This window comes from Chrysoperla carnea, chromosome 1, assembly GCF_905475395.1.
Source record: "Chrysoperla carnea chromosome 1, inChrCarn1.1, whole genome shotgun sequence".
In the NCBI taxonomy this organism is placed as follows: Eukaryota; Metazoa; Arthropoda; class Insecta; order Neuroptera; family Chrysopidae; genus Chrysoperla; species Chrysoperla carnea.
Genome location: NC_058337.1, coordinates 10409337 through 10427832, shown reverse-complemented (window position 1 = coordinate 10427832; position 18496 = coordinate 10409337). Strand labels below are relative to the sequence as shown.

The 18496-nt window shown below is 32.0% G+C and overlaps 1 protein-coding gene across 1 annotated transcript in view; it reads left to right on the top strand.

Annotated features, from left to right (window-relative positions):
* Window positions 1–18496, top strand: part of LOC123290715 (tubby-related protein 4) — a 61421-nt gene that overhangs the window by 41272 nt on the left and 1653 nt on the right. The window contains 5 exon segments of the mRNA XM_044870993.1: window positions 6581–6745; window positions 8731–9190; window positions 10113–10627; window positions 12776–13345; window positions 15817–18024. Of these exon segments, the coding sequence (XP_044726928.1) occupies window positions 6581–6745; window positions 8731–9190; window positions 10113–10627; window positions 12776–13345; window positions 15817–18024 (3918 nt within the window).

The following is an 18496-nucleotide window of genomic DNA, read 5'->3' as shown; positions in this document are numbered from 1 at the left end:
TTGAGTAATCATGATGACAGACGCACAGACGGACAGACGACAGACAGACGGCAGACCGACGACAGACAGACAGACAGACAGACGGATATGGACTAATGAAGTGATTTTATAAACACATATACCAAAATTTTTATTTTTAAGCGTTACAAAGTTGCGACTAAACTTAATATACTTTTTATATATTTCATATATACAGGGTATATAAACTAAATATGTATTAGCAAAAACAAACTTGGTTTATTAGCATGGCGCAACACTAAGCTATTAAATCCAGTATTTGTACAAGCCTTTGCCAAGGCTAGTTAACCAAATCTTGGTCAAGGTTAGTTAAGCAAACCTTGCTTTACTGGACTTGGCCAAGTCTTTGGCAAAAAATAACACGCTTGGTAAACAAACTATTTGTTTGTTTCTGATATTAGCTTGGTCAGGCTTAGGAAAACACTGGCAAATAAACATTTGATTTATTAGCCATGGTCAAGGCATGGGCATGAGGTGGCAAACCAAATCCTATAAGTTCCGCTATGTAAGTACCATTACTCATTGTGCTAATTTTAATGGCTTTCGCTAGGTCAAATCAATAAAAGTAGCATTACTTACTCATACAAGGTCGTCGGTTGTAAACATCTAAGAAATTTAAATGGACGGCGCACAGACCAATACGGAAAAATAAACACGAAAAATTTATTTAATACGTTTTATATTCTTAACAAACACTGCCATCTGTTTAATGTATAAAGAAGAATTCCCCATCGTCTTTATCCAATAAATATTGAAGTCAGTACTTGACAACATATCAAAAATATTGTTATAAATTTTTTATAAAAAAGACCGTACATATTTGAAATTATAAGGTGATTCGTGTGATTTAAATGAATCGCTGTTGTTTTATAATAAACTATAACTTGTTTTGTAATAAAATATAACTTGGTTTTTATATTATTATTTATTATATTATATCATATTTTATATTATATTTTATATTATATTTTATATTATATTTTATATTATATTTTATATTATATTTTATATTATATTTTATATTATATTTTATATTATATTATATTTTATTATTTTATAATAAAGTTGTTAGTTTATTATAAAACAATTTATTGGAAAATACGATTTGGAATTCATCCTTATGCCTATATCTTATATATTTAAACGAGCAATTCTTGTTTATATATATTTACGATCTTGGAAATGGCTCCAACGATTTTCATGAAAATGAGTATGTAGGGGTTTTTTGGGGCGATAAGTCGATCTAACAAGGTTTCATTTTAAAAAAACGTCGTTTTATCCGTCTTTTCATGAAACACTGAAACCGGCAATGCAAATTATAACTCTTCCTGACATCTATTGGTGTATATCGTAGTTAATGAAATACAATGCAAATTATAACTCTTACTGACATCTATTGGTGTATATCGTAGTTAATGAAATAAAATACATTTCCGGGACATTCAAATTGGTATTTGTGTGGAGACATTTAAAACGGTCTTCTATTAGTGATAAAATTTGTGTCTTTTTAAAAATACCGAGCAAAGTTCGGTCATCCAGATATTGTATTATATTAAGTGGGGATTTAGAATTTTATATAGTTATATTTTAGTACGTTGTCACATGAAAACTGGGCTTAAAAATCTTCTTTTCTGATTTTTACAATATTTGGATAACGAAGAATAGAGCTTTGAGTTGGTAAAAATGGGGGAGAATGTATTCAAGTAAATACACACAATGGAATATTTCCCGCGCATAATATCGTGTGCATATAACGAATCATTCTGTTAATACAAAATATATACATTTTAAAATTTATCAGAAAATAACATGCCTATGAAATGTGTTTATTTATGTATGTAGCGTGATACAATGTTATTTGAGTAGGTTTCCGCAATATTCACAATATTTTATACTGCTAAGATACTAACTGTCCTTATAATAATGGTATGAGAGATACGAGTAGCAAGTACATATACCTACCTATACAAATATAGTCTATAGATTATAGAATATTCTATTTGAAATCCTCATGACTAAAATAATGTACGTATTTAAACACTGAATAAATACTGCGAATTTAAAAAGTCTATCATCAGCGATAATAATAATAATAGTAATAATAAGCCTTGATCCCAATAAATGGGCAACAGCCTCTCCTTTCACAAAAGAAAACGTAAAGAAATAAGAATAACTGTAGGGAAATGCGAAGTTGTGCGGGCTAATACACAAATTTTGCGAATGTAATCACAATAAGGGCAGAATATCTAATGCATTTCTCTACGCTTGTTTGGAAATTCTCGACCATGTGTTTCCACAGTAGTTTCTAAACTCATCCAACCATCACTTACGTTGTCTTCCACAATTTCTACTGTTCATTCTTGGTGTCCGGAATATAATTCGCTTTGCCCATCGATCGTTTTTTGTCCTGTCTAAGTCCACTTTAGCTTTTTAGCAATAAACTTTGCTAAGCAAATTTGTTTTTTTAAACGTATCTTCTTATTTCTAATTTTATCTCTCTTTTATATTGAGATTGCAGACTTCCATTCTTCTGGCAGATATCCAGTTTATTACTAATCATGTCTGTAAGAGCCCAAGATTGACATCCATACGTCTGGTGTTGTGCATATATCAATTACCTGAGCATTCACCTTTAAAAAATAATCTCCTCTCAGGACTTCTTTTAGAAGCTAGAATTTCTACCAAGCTTTGGCGATCTTTAAAACTAACAATTTGACCCAAGTACACGTAGTCTTCTACAGAAAAGATACAATTTTATGGTGAAGCCCGCAGGTCTTAGATGGTCGTTTAGTTGATTTAGCATAATTGAAATATTATTGGGTAAATTGGAAATAATTGCCAGATGATCTGCAAATCTCAAGTTTGACAAAATCTTACTATTTATATTTATATCGTAATCAGTCCAGTCAATTTTTTTGAAGACATATTCTAATTGAATTATTATTAACAATTGAATAGATCTGGGCTGAGTGGATCTACTTGTTTAACACCCCGTTTTAACTCGAAAGAAACTTCCGACTTTCCTGTTTCGATATAGGCTTTGCCGCACGAATAAATTGTATGTATAAATCTGATATAATTTGTACCAACACCAGCATGTTTTAGACTTTCAATGATAATATGGTGTTTTAAGCACTTAAAGGCTTTACTAAGGTCTATAAAAGCTATATTAATGGTTAGGTTGTATTCCCAATTTCTTTCTATCACTTGGTGTATGATAAAGATATAATCAACAGTTGAAAAGATTTTTCCAAAACCAGCTTGGTTCGATGATTGTTATTCAGATAATACTATAGAAAGTCCTATAGAAACGCGATACTTGCGTTTAAATATTGGGATTCTAGTCCCTTCGGCAGATGACCATAAAAATTATGTATTTTTATGAGTGATGTGCCGACTCTGACTTTGGCTGATTAGTCAGCCGATTAATGGGCCAAAGCGATCACTGTTTGGGGGGGGGGTATGCAGTAATCTCCGTGGCACTTCGTATCAACTTATCGCAAGCATGTTGCAATTATGTTTTTTTATTTCGCATTGTCCCTTGATTATTACTTTTGCAAGGGTAATAGCACATAGACTACTTTTATCACGGTAAAATGTATGGTTCCCGTGGGATAGATTTGATTTAATTTTTCGTAGAGCAAAAGATACATATTTTTTGCATAGGTAGTGGTATTTTAGGAGAAAATGACATAAGCTAATTTTTATTCTGGAAAAATGCATGGTTCCTATGGGATAGAATACCGTGGTTTTTTTTATGGGAACCGTGTTTTGAAAGGGTTTTTTAAAAGTTCATGAAAAAGATTTTAGCGCATTTTTCTCAAGAAGACTTGAATAATTTACATAGTATCGATAAATTTAGCTGATCGTAACCAAAATCTCATGAGAGATGTTACTTGTTTCTAAATTAATAACTATTTCACGTGAAATAATTTATCAAAATACATGAACCTAGTAAAGGGGATATTTTGATTTAAAATTAATATTAAACAAAATATATATATAGGTAGCTAAAAGACATTTTTAAAGTTCTGGTAAAAATAAACATAAGTTCTCGATTGTATATAGATAAATTTCAATGAGGTTATTTCCTTCATGTAACACGCAAACTAAATTTTATAGAAGGCTTATTAAAATTATGTTGATGATTAACGCGAATCTAACATCAGGTAATATCATTTTTCTTAAGTAAATGTATGCTCATAAATTTCAAATTATCGTACAAGATTTTTCTATTCATCGTCAAAGGATGTCAAATTTTTTAATCATAATGGCTACATTTTACCCTAAAAGTACGTTTTGCAAAATGCAAAAAAAAAAATTTTTTTTTACCTGACTGTCAATTAGTGATTATGTTTTTTTCATGCATATCTTATATGCATTAAATTAGTCTCAAAAACCCAAGTGTTCTTACATAGGTGTAAGAACACTTGGGTTTTGGGATACCTGGCTTTCACCCAGGAGGCTCGGGTTCGATTCCCGGTATCGGAACCAAAATATGAAGTCTTCACTTGAACCTTCTCCTGAAAGACGCGCAAATAATAAATCTGACTTCAAAGTTAAGAATTTATTAATCGAATGAATGTTTATACAAATTATGTCGTTATGGTAAATGCATCGTCACAGCCTTCCTCGTCCATTAATTATTGAATAATTAATAGCCAACGGAAAGATGCGTCCGCTACAAAATAAACAAAATGGCGGATTTTCGGAGCGAAATAGTTATAGGTTAATTAAAAAAAACCTATCGAGTAGGGTATTAAATCAAGGAAATTAAAAGGGGTTAATAAAGTATAATAAGAGGGTTTTTTTAGTGCTAAGACACTAAAAAGTCTAAAATAAAATAAATAATTATAAAAATGAAAACCCCATTGCGTTTAATAAAATCTGAAAAGAAAGAAACAAATCCCGTAGTTTACATAGCGACTTTAACAAGCTAAAACCATTAAAATCTAAAACTTCTCAAATCTTCTCAATAATGAGCCCCGACTGCTAAACTTGTATAAACATGAAATTTGTTTTTTACACATTCCAATGCAAATATATTAATAAAAATATAGTTTTATTTTATCTTATGACTCTTCCTTAAAAAAACGCCTTACGTTAGCTGTGCTGAAAAACCATGTTGTATATAGTGTTTTTGTAAAGAGTGGCGAACATGATTTTTTCCTTCCTTTACACTTACACTATATACAGGGAGGATTTGAATCTATGCATCTGAATATCTCGCCCGAGGCACCTATTGAAAAATGACCTCGACAAAAATTGTAGAGTTTGATGGGGGACATCATATTTGACTTAGTTCTTCGGGTTTCTTTAATAGCCAATTAAGATCCTAAACGGTAACAGATATAGTAAGTACTTTATAATACAATACTCTATATAAATTTTACTGAATTCAAAATTTTATTTTCATTGATCATATCGCATTTCAGGTAAATTAATGGTAAAATAGGTCTAATTTTAAAACACTACCATATGAGTTTTTTATACCATGTATATATGAAATATATCAAGGTACATTAAGTTAAGTCCCGAGTTTGTAACGCTCAAAAATATTGATTCTACCAAACAAATTTTGGTATAGGTGTTTATAAAATCATCTTATTAGTCCATTTTCGGTTGTCTGTTTGTCTGCCTGTCAACACGATAACTCAAAAACGAAAAAATATATCAAGCGGAAATTTTTATAACGTGCTCTGGACATAAAAAGTTCGTAAATGAGCTACATAAGTCGATTGGGTATTGAATCCGTAGGACCCATCTTGTAAACCGTTAGAGATAGAACAAAAGTTCCCAAAGTTTTTTAGTAAATGTTCCTTCAAAAAAAAAAAAACAACTTTTGTTTTAAACATTTTTTCGCAAACATCATTGTTTACCCGTGAGAGCACAAATTATATAGTATGTATTATATGAAAATATCAGTTATGTGTGTATGTGACATGTATGTATGAGTGGCTATCTTTCTTTACTTATATAATGTAAAAAACAAATGATTGCGTAATCAACACTGTCTTCACATGGTATTTCAACAATTAACTCAGTCAATTGTTTGTTTTCATTTGTTTCTCTTCTATTTTTTGACATGAATGACTTGTCCAAATATTAATTAATGAAGCGCTAGTCTGTTTGTTAAACATTGTCCAGCCATTTTTATTGACTGATCATATAAAAAAAAACACGGGTAGGAATATCATAGGAATATACGGCTATTGAGGGTCGTTTTGCATCTAATCTTTCTCAATTATTAGGGTTGTTTTATCTAAATTACAAAGAATCATCAATAATAAATCTGATAAATAAAGTCACATGCGTAAAAAGGGCGCAAAAATTCTGTTTGTTCTTTTTAGAAATGTATAGCAAAACGACTTTGCTCTATTGACTGGCGACGCCCCTGGATAAATATTTATTTAATATGATGGAATGAACAATATTACATTTACTACTATTATCCTAAATTGAGTGAAAACATATTAATATAGTTCTGAAGGTTGTGTTTATGAGTAAACAATTTCATAATTGAAAATAAATTGATTTTTCTCATACGTTATTTTCTTTCTAGGATGAAGGTTGGAAATTAAATCGTACAAATTATTATCAAGAAGGATGGTTAGCAACAGGAAATGTTCGTGGAATTGTTGGTGTTACATTTACAACAAGTCATTGCAAAAAAAATGTGGATTTTCCATTGCGAACAAATTATAATTTACGTGGTCATCGATCTGAGGTAATGTTCTGAAAATTAATTACATATAAAAAATTATTTATATTGAAAGAAATTTTTTGGAATATTTAATTTGGAAAGTTCATCGAAAGATAATTATTATTTTTGGTACTTGAAAATTTGTATGTGAAGACATGGTACGCCAGTAACATCTAAAAACTAAAATCGCAAAACGCGATGAAAAGCTACTTTTTTGGTATGTTATTTGAAAAATTGCAAAAAAACTGCTGGACTTTTTTCAGATTTTGCAGTTTGATTAAAAAACTATGAGCTTTTGACATTAGTTGCTGCTATCATTTTGAAAGTATATTAAATTTGAAACAATTGAAGCCAATCCACAGCTCCATATGTGTAATAGCTTTTAAGATATGATGCTTGAAAAATGTACATGATTTTCAGAAACGTTAAAATTTTTAGTTTTGCTTATGTTAAACTGTTACAGATAGACCAAAAGTTTAAATGTAAAAAATGTTACTTATAAAACTTTTGTTTGAAACAATTTTTCGTAAACATCATTGTTTTCGCGTGAGGGGGCAAATTCGAGCAAAACTTTGGTGTCCATTTTCTCCAATAAAAAAAAACTACTTAATATGCACTAAAACATATTAACTAACTACATTAAGTAACTACATTATATTATCGTTATTTTTTTGCTTTTTAGTGCATATAAATTTGTTTTGAAGTAGTATTTTTTGTTAAGAAATACAGAATTGAGAACTTTCTCCTTTTTTAAGTCGGTTAAAAATGTAAAAGATAGAGAGATGAAAATAAGTAGGTGGCTTCAACGAGTGAGCCTTATGTAAATTTTGGGAAAAGTACAAATGGCGGTATAAAGCTACTTTCGTGGTATGCTTTTTGGACCCCTAAGTTCAAAACTTTTTTTGGTTGCAAAACGTAGTTTCATACTCCTCGAAGAGGTACAAATAACATAACAAAAGAGGATCTTTACATCGTGTTTTCTTGTAAATATTACTGTATTTTCAATGAATCAGTACTTTACACAGAGTAGAGTGGCGCAGTGGAAGCGTGCTGAGCTCCTAACCCAGAGGTTCTGAGATCGAAACTAAGCTATGCTAACAGATTGTTTTTTTAACAAAATTATAGAGGTGAAGAGGGTTTATGGCTGAACGCAACAACTAGAGGCGTTGAAACTGGTATACTCTTATCCTTTATTTTATACTCTTTGCCCCAAAGTATATATATATGAACATCTAGTGAGTGGCGGCCCTGTTTTTCCTTTTTCAGAATTATTTTATATAGACAAGTATAAAATAATAACAACTTAATTAAATTTATTTTGTTCTAAATACGTATTTATATTAAAATCAATTTAATTAAGTTGTTCTTATTTAAAGTAAATTGTTCTTATTATGATTGGTTATATAAAGTAAATTAGAAAACATGACTGCCGTTTACTTATATCCAGACTTCTCTAATAATAATTAACATCAACAACGGTAATGTTTTTTTAACATTTGGGTACTTTGAAATTTATAGAATAGAAAAATTTAAAGCGATTTGAGGGCCAAAATATTAAAGCAGAAAAATAATAAAATTCATTTTAACTAATTTCATCATAAAATTTATGATACATTTTTTATCATACATTTTTTTAGGAACAAAAATTTCCAACAACTTTTGTTAGAAATTTTTATATAGTTGATGGTTTCCGAGATAGTGGCAAAAAATCGTTTATTTATGTATACATAGCGTTTATTAACGCAACCTCAACACTTTTGAAACTGCCCGTTAGTAGAGTCTTAAACTAGATGCCGAAACCTTCAGCGGAACAACCCTCATATTTTCGTTATTTATAGAAATATCGATTTTGGACAGTCATACAGAGTGATAGGTCACATTTTCTAAGATACTTAACCGAAATCATAGTTTTAAACTCAGCCTACTACGAATTTATAAATAGAGCCGATTCTTCATATTTTGTCTAGAGTATTACACAATAGTGTATCAGTGTTTGTATTTCATTACAGGTAATATTAGTCAAATGGAATGAACCTTATCAAAAATTAGCATCATGTGACAGTTCTGGTATAATATTTGTTTGGATTAAATATGAGGGTCGCTGGTCCATTGAATTAATTAATGATCGTAACACTCCTGTTACTCATTTTTCGTGGTCACATGACGGTCGCATGGCACTAATATGCTATCAAGATGGATTCGTTCTTGTGGGCTCTGTCGCTGGACAACGATATTGGTCATCTATGCTTAATTTGGAATCAACAATAACATGTGGTATTTGGACACCAGATGACCAGCAAGTGTATTTTGGTACAACATCTGGTCAAATTGTTGTAATGGATGTTCATGGTGCTATGGTTTCACAAGTCCAGCTCAGCTCTGAAGTTGGCATAAGTTCGATGGCATGGTCTTGTGAAAAATTTAAAATGGAGGAAAATGATGATAATGATAATTCTGCGACTAATTCAAGTAAGTTCAATAAATCAAAAATTATTACCGTGTGGTGAATTCATAGATTAAGTGATGCTTCCACGCCTGGAGCCGCCATAAAAAGTTACTTATGAATATTTGATAATTTTTTTTTATTGTTTCATTAACAATTAATCGCCGAGCTGTATAGACATCAACGATAATTTACACTACCCTTTAAAATTTCTATGGTCGCTTCTGTCCATTTTATGACCTTAACGGCTGGTATCACTAGCTTGTCAAGAATATTGCGCACCAAATAAAATGCAGCACCTACGCCAAATATTTTGAGTACGCCAGAGTACATGCGTTAAACAATGCATCTAAGTAAGAGGTATTATAGGTGTTATATGAAATTGCAAAAGTCTTGTATCTTATCTGTTGTACTTCATCTATTCAACACATGACCATAATACCTCTCACTTAAATTCATTGCTTAACGCATGTGTTCTGTCATATTCGTGATATTTATATGCCCAGATGTAAATCGAACATTCTGTATATATTTCTTTGAAATTTCAAGTATAATCTCCCGTCAAATAAAGTCGACGGAAAAAATACATATTTATTAACAATTTTTTTAATTTCTGAACCAAAAAAGGGGTGTTACCGCTATGTATGTGTGTCTGCTGTGATATTGATTTTTTTGTTTCGTGTTTTGTTTTGTTTTGTTTGAAAGGAAATTTAATGGAGAGTGTTTTTAGTTATGTTTCAATTGTGAATTTAGGGTTCCGTACCTGAATTGTTTTTTTAAATTTTGTAAATTTTACTTGTTTCTAATTGACTTCAATCGTCACAGAATATCTTTTTGTTGTTTTCGTTTACATAAACGAGTATAAATTTCTCCATCGAATTAGTTACAGTACTATTTTGAGGTGAAAAAAATATATGAACAATGTCTTATTATTCTTTTTAATTTCAGGTGAAAAAAAATTTGTATTAGCAGTAAGTTTACAAAATGGTTATATATTTTTATTAAAAACATTTGACGATGTATCACCAATTCAATTGGACACTGGACTACAAGGAACGTCATTATGTATGGAATGGAGTAATTCTCGTGAGCTGTTAGCCGTTGCGGGTACAACAATTTTACCAGAAGGACATAAATCACCACTTACAGTGCAACAACCATTACAATACAATAATTTGTTAAAATTTTATACGGATACAGGAATTTTAGTTTACACCATCACGATACCATTTAACCAGTGTCCGGTGTCTGCTTTAACATGGGGTCATAATGATAAACGGTTATTTATGGCAACAGGAAGCCAAGTACATATTGCTTGGGTTTCACGACGTGTGGCATCATTACAATTAATGTGCCGTTTAATGGTACAAAGTCGTTTACGATCTGAATCTCAATTACATCAATTACCACTGCCAGCTAGAATACGAAATTTGATTGGGAATCTTTTTGCTCAAACAATACGGGTAAGATCCACTTAAATTAATAATAACACAGGAAAAATTTCTTTTCAAACATAAAAAATAGTACCTCTGTCTACATAATTTTGATTATATAGTATTCGCTCCGTGCGTGAGTTTCGTTTCCATGGTAACGATACACTACTTTAATTATAGAACTGTATGGATGCATATATAATTGTATGGATTGCATTTAAGACTTACATTTAAAATTAAATATTCTTGTCTCACAAATTTAAATAAATAATTATGATAATTTACATTTGAAAAATAATATTTGTGCAATTTGATTTCTTATTTTTAATTTTTAATGCATTAAGTTTAATTAATTCGTGTTTTTCATAATAATTTCAATTTGACATTTCTATAACATTAACATGAAAAGAACTGCAAATTAGTCATGACAGCCCCCTTTAACGCCAAAATTTTTCACTGGAAGCGCTGGCATCGACTTTATTGTCCCTACCATGACTACGCACACAACGAATACTAAAACTGAAGGTGTCATACTTAAGGTAGTACTATCGGTAATAGACTTTGCATTCAGAATTTAATGAAACTTGACATAGTTGTCCAATATTATATCATAATTAACCAATTAAATTTTTAGGGGCCTTCAGAGAACTGAAAATCTGAACGTCCAGTTTTGTGAAATAAAATAAAATCTGTGATTTCCCATTAGGATCAATGTTGAAATATCTTTAAAATATTTTTTTTTTCAGTTCTTTGAAGGCCCCTAAAAATTTAAGTGGTTAATTATGATATAATAATGGACAACTATGCCAAGTTTCATTAAATTCTGAATGCAAAGTCTATTACCGATAGTACTACTTTGAGGGAAGCTTCTAAGTGTTTTTCAGATTGATCGTGTTTTTTACGCTCGTCAGAAAATTATGAACATCGTTGTAACCGGTGTCGTTCCAGACAGTTTTATTACAGTGCAACCTTAATATAACGAACCTCAATATAACGAATTCCTAATAACAAATTTTTCGCAATCCCCTTGAATTGTCCATAAGAGTCAATATAAAATATACCTCTACATTACGAATATTTTTTGCGAACAGTCTCTTTATAACGAATTTTCAACTATAATAAAAAATTTAAATACCTCTAAATAACGAAATTCGTCAATTCAAAACCTTTATATAACGTATAAAGTCCCACCAATATATGACAGTTAGTATGCTCCATAATATGTAATTCATGTCGCGAGAGGTTCCGACACTTTTTTCCTCTTTATAACGAATTTTAGACCAGCTTAACCTCAATATTACAAACCTCGGTTTAATGAATTACTTGATATAACGAATATTTACTGGTTCCCTTCAGATTTGTTATATAGAGGTTGCACTGTATTTGTAAATAGTAGACAAGAGAAACAAAACAACTGATTGCGGTGTTCGAAACCTGTCAGCCAATAATATGAATCCGATTGTTTTGTATTGAATTTACGATTTACTTTACCTTTAGTTTGTAATAATTGCAAATCCGGTGTACAACGACTTTTCATGATCACTTGTTTTTTATCATAGAAAAATAGTTTTGTTTTTAAACGTATTATTTTTTATTTTTTCTGTACACACCCCATCTGATCGCTGATCGTTATATGAATTATGGAGATCAACTGATCAATCAAACTAGTGTGGGTATATTTAAACGGGAAACGAAGCTATTTCGGTAAATGTCGTAATTTATCGTGTTGTAAGAAGACACTGTCTCTCTATGCATTCGTATGTGTGGCATTTTATTGTATTTATACGAACGCGCACGCACGTATGACTATGAGTGCTCATATACAAACATTTAAGCAAAATTAGTTTGTGTCTTTCCCGACGCATTGACTGGAGGCACTCAGCAGCGCAATGCGAAGTTACTTAAAATTCAATGAACGAGCTGGGATAATCTGTATGCCATATAGAATAATAGATGATACCCGTTAAGATTTTGAGTTTATTGATTGTACTCGATAAATATGGATTATGTAGGGTAGGCAGTGTCTTTCTGTCTATATTTAATGCACGCCACTGACTATGAACCATAAACAATATTTTGCAGTCGAAGTAATTTTTATGTTTTGGATTTTTTCTAAGTACAATTTTCCTATCCTTATAAAATATTATGAAATCAGGAACAATATTTCATTGATTTCAGTGCTGTGTACCAAGTCCGTTAGCTTTACGTGAGTTTGTATCACGGCCCCCAAATGGTTCCGTCCGATTACATTGTACAATGATCCGTCATGATGACGATTCAAATTTGTCATCTGGCACATGTTATACCCTGTACTTAGAATATCTTGGTGGGCTGGTGCCATTACTGAAGGGAAAACGTACAAGTAAAATTAGACCGGAATTTGTTATATTCGACCCTCAAGTTGAAGGTAAACTATAAAATTTATTTGAAGTTTTCGAATTTGTAGATGATCCATATTTTACTAACGTTTTTTCATTAGAACAATGTTCAGATTATTGTGAATGTGCAAAGAGTTCTGGTAGCAGTCAATCCACAAATGGTAGTGGTGGAAGTGGTGGGGCAATACCATCAGATTCATCTGATTCAGATCGAGAAGAGGGCTGTACAAGTTCACCAAGAATGCAACGTAGGCGGCGACGGGCGACAACTCATAAATCGAGATCGCGAACTGTTTTAGGTGATAGACAGCTCCCGCCTAATGAAACAAATGAATTCGAAGATTTAGCTTACATAGATACTTTACCAGAGGTAAGAACTTGATATATAATAAATTATTAGGTCGTTTCAAAAGTTTTGTCCATTTTTATGAGTCTCCTTTAAACTGTAATATCTCAGTGAATACTTATTCAATTTAATCGAAATAAGCGCCATTTGAAACAGTGAACTTTTGTCAACGTAACACTCGGATGGGTTCGAGGAAGACGACGAAAGCCTTTTTTGCCTGGCCTTGATTGGCGAAGGTCCTGTCAGTGAGAAAGTTATCGAAGTGCCTGGAAAGATGGTAGTCGATTAGTGAGAGGTCTGGAAAATATGATGGGTGAGGCAGAAATCGACGCCCAGATCGATTAATTTTCGGTCGGTAATTTGTGAAACATGCGGACAGGTGTTGCCGTGGATCAGGGTCGAATGGTACATATCGTCGCTTTTCTCACAATAGGACTCTGCTGTGATGGTTTGGCTCAGTTGCAGAAAGTTATAGTGTACCCCATTTTCGAGTTTTTGACCTTTTCAATACAGTTAAACCATCAAAGAGGCAAAAAAGAAAACTTTTTCATAGTTGTTAGTTATGTATTAACATAATATAATAACAAAAATTAATGCTGTTAAATATTTTTAAATAAGGTAGGTATTGGGTACCGTGAAAATTTGTGTAAAAATTCTCTTGTAAATTTTATTTAAACAAAAAATAAAATTTGAAATTTTAATACCCATCTTTTTAGTATTCAATGTAATCCAAACTATAATAATCTAATTATGTAATATAGCTTAAAATTATATAAAAGGCACACTGACATTTGGACAGAGGGTAGGCATTTTTGCTAAGACTCTCTAGTTCTACTGACCACATTTTTTAGTCTTCAGAACACTTCCACCAGTTCTAGATTGAATTGGTTATAGTCTAAGAGACGGTAAAGTCGATCTTCACTCATCTGATAACTAGATGAGACATATTTTTATGAACTTTCATTGATTTTTAAGCACTGCTATCATAGTTTTTCCGTCGAAAAGTGTTCATGGCTATTTTTAATTAAAAAACAACTCGGTGTAGTTACCTATATTGACTTATCTGTTCGTATGGTATGAACAGATCTACACCGATCTGTTAACCAATCAAATTGGTATCAGAAGAAATAATTTAATTACGAAAATAATGGCATAGGCTTGCCTAAAAAACTGTTCATGGAAACAATTGATGAAAATTAATTTAATTACAAATATCCATGAACACTTTCCGACAGAAAAACTATGATAAGAGTGTTTAAAAATCAATAAAATTTCATAAAAACATGTCTCATCTAGCTATCAGATGGGTGAAGATCGACTTATACCGTCTCTTGTACTATTATATTGTATTTTTAGACATTAAAAGTATTCGCACTGTGTATGAGTTTTATTTCAGGTGTTTCAATGGTAATGACACAATACTTTGTTAATACAATTTTATGGATGAACATATAACTCTATTTATTATTTAAGGTTTTTTTGTTCACTAGCTTAAATACAATGTCAAACGTCGAAGCGCCGAACCTGGGTCTCGAGTCTTTATAACAGACATGGGCGAGTTATTGAGTTATTTTAAGTCGAAGTCACCATTGTTATAACTTTATTGTGTGTCATAAACATTATTGTGTGTTTCTTTATCGAAGTTCGCATTGCTCATAGAGGAGGAAGCGAGACGGGTTTACGAATCATCTACCCATTCCAGTGTCTTTCATAGTAATGAGATAGGTAGAAAAAAATGTTGTCTTTCTGTCTAACTCGTATTTTATGTTGTCTCTGGTAAGGTTGTCACTGTCTTACTCGTATGTCAAGTCCGAGGGACTTCTTTAAGTCACGTTGGCCCATGCCTGCTTTATAAGTAATGTATAAAAATAAAGTAATGTATCATAAAATATTATTTATGATACAATGTCGTAAATAAACATTGTATCACAAATAAGCATCAATTACCAAACCGAAAGCCTTTGATGTTTGACATTGTATATAAGCTAGTGAACAAAAAAAGGAACATGAGTCATAAATAGAGTTAATATTGACAAATTACACTGTGACTAGAGCTGGCCCAATTTTATATGACGCTTGGCATGAATCCAAGATATCCGGGTTCGAGTCCTGGTGCGAGTTTTTTTTTCAATTCTCTTTAATAAATATAATCTTAAAGTATGTATATGTGGTTTATATTGAAAATGCAATACTATTTTCTTACAAATTAAAATAAGTTAATAGTTACAATTTTTTTTGACATTTACAATACCAATTACATGTAAACAATTGAAAAATAGTCATATTTTAAATAGAACGTGTCATTTATTGCAAATTTCATAAGAGACCATTCTTTCGATTCAGTTGTCCTTTCCATCTACCTGAACGCAACGAATAGAAGTGTTACACGAATTTTCCTAGTGTCTCAAATACCTATCCTAAAATGTTTAAAAGCAGTAAGACTAATAATAGAATTATTTTGTTAAAAATTATCTAGAAAGTATTTTATTTTACAGCATGTACGTTTAGTGGAAGTAACATCAAATATTTGGGGTACTAAATTTAAAATTCATGGATTAGCAAGTTCAGTTCCGGCAAACTTAGGTCAAGTGACGTATAAAACTTCTCTTCTTCATCTTCAACCACGACAAATGACGTTAGTAATGACTGAACTTAGAGACGATATACCTCCAGGACCCGATCCCAATTTCAACCCAAACTTATTTTCGGAAGATGAGGAAGAGGTTATAACAACAAATGATCGGCCGACATTTAAAACTGCACATACAGATGTTGCACCGCCAATAGCACCTATGTCACCGCGTGGGAGTCGATTAGCACGTCCAAAGTCCCAAATACCTCCTCAATTTTTAAATCCCGAACAACCACCAAATGTGATTCCAGCATTGGCTCGGGCCGAATCGTACGAGGATGAATTCCCTTACGTGGATTTAACAGAAATGGTAAATTTTTGTGAAGCACTACGAACAAATAATTCTACAACTGTCACCACAACTGGTAGTTCAAATAGTTCAGGAATCTCGATGTTGTATTGCCCATCAAATACGAATAACCGAAATGGTTCCACATCATCGGGGCGGCATGCTGTGTCACCATTATGTTGTGAAGGTTCAGTACCAGCTTTACAATCACCGAAAAATGCAGTTGCCCCTAGTGATATTATTTTTGACCGTCCACCTGCGCAAACATTACTTTCATATTCAACAACCGACTTTTCAAATTCTATTCAACAAGTGAAATCGAATTTTGAACATTCTACAGCGCAACGGAATGGTGTTTCATTGACCTTAAATTTAGAAAAAACGACCGCAACGTTTAAAAAGAAATTAGATAGTAATTCAATTTTAGATAGTAAAAAAAATTATGCTGAAATAGAGCCAATTAAAAAGCCAAGAAATTGTGATTTAGCTACGCCGTCGTCATCGACATCCCAACAAAACATTCCATCAACAACAGGAACAAAACATACACGCCGAACCTTTTGTAATAAAAATAGTCCCAGCGGAAATCAAATTGGAATTGCAGCATCCAAATGGTGCACAGGAAAATCAGATGAGTTACGATTTATTGATGAAGATTCAATAATTGAAAATATGGAACCAGTTCGCTTACCTAATGCAGGAACCGGTATGCGTCGAACAATGACTGTTATGGCTTCACCCCCGTGTTCTTGTACACCAAATCCGGGTGATGCTATGGTACGCAGTTGTAGTGTTGGTTATTTAGACTTGGTTGACGCACAATTAGTACCATGTGATATAGCATTAGCTATGTTACGCAAAGATACACCGAAACGCTTAGTATTAGTTAATAGAAAAACACGTATGAAACGTTCGAAACAAAAACAGCAAATTGACAAAAAAGAAAATATGAAAAAATCTCCTAATTTAGGTACTTGTGGAAAATCTAAAAGTCTAGATTCCAGTGATATGGCAACGCCAACATCAATTGATATAGCAAATATTTCTAATTTACCGAAACATAAAGAAGAAGATCCCATAGAAAGGTTTAAAATAGCCCCACCTTCTCCACAAACAATCGAAATAATTAAATCGCCATCAAAACTAAAAGAACCAACAAAATTGAGTTTTTTTACAACTTCCAAAACACCAGTAATGCGTCGAAAGACACAAACAGACGATCGTAAAACCATATTAGAATCACGAACAACTCCGTCAAGTCCGATTATTTCACGAAATCGTAGTCATTCTGAAACCACACGAAATAGTGGAGTTACAACATTAATTGATTCTCGAAATACCACAACTTCTAATGAACCATCATTTATACGTACAAATTCAAATGATATTCCTTTCGCCCAGAAATTAACAGATAGTCCTAACGGTCGTTCAGCTACGTCGTTGCATAGTCAAGCGTTAACCACATTAGAAAATTTATTAAATCGAATTCGTGAACTAGACGATCGTTCAACTGTTCCATCTTCACCAGAATTATCCACACGGTTACCAAGAAGCTCGCCAGCATCACCGGCTCCATCGAAAAAAGGAAAACGGAATCAATCGGCATCACCGATACGTCGACATTTTATGAATTCACCGTTATTAGGTAGACGTAACCGTAAAAATAAAAATATTGAAAGTTCTGACGATGAAGTGAACAATGCATCTGATCGTGATGAAGTATTTAGTGGGAAAAATTATAAAGATTTAGAAACATTTCAAAAAGCACAACTTAGGCAAAAGGTTAGTATGGTATGTAACCCTCAAATAAAAAATTGTACAGGATGCTCAAAACGGTCCAGTAATTCAGAGAGGGAAATAAATACAAACAAAGGGTTTCGTTGGTAAAACTTAAGCTCATATTTTTTTCGTTCATGTCCTTCCTTTTTGGACCAAATTGATCAATTTATGATCAAAAGTTCTCGTAAGCACAAGGTAAGAAAATGAAACGTCGTGAATGAAGGTAAGAGAATACCGCTATGACAATCGAGAATCCTGAAAAAGGCGTCTATTTAATTACAATTTTATTTGTAAGTTCAATATTTACTTTCATCCAAAATACAATATTAATGGAGCTATGGGCAATAATTTACTACTCCAATAATTTTGTTGCGTATATCGAAAGCGCCACATAGGAAAATAAATCTCACAACCCTAAAATTAACACCCCTAAAGCAAATACAACATTGGTAGATTAAAAAAGTAATAACCAAGA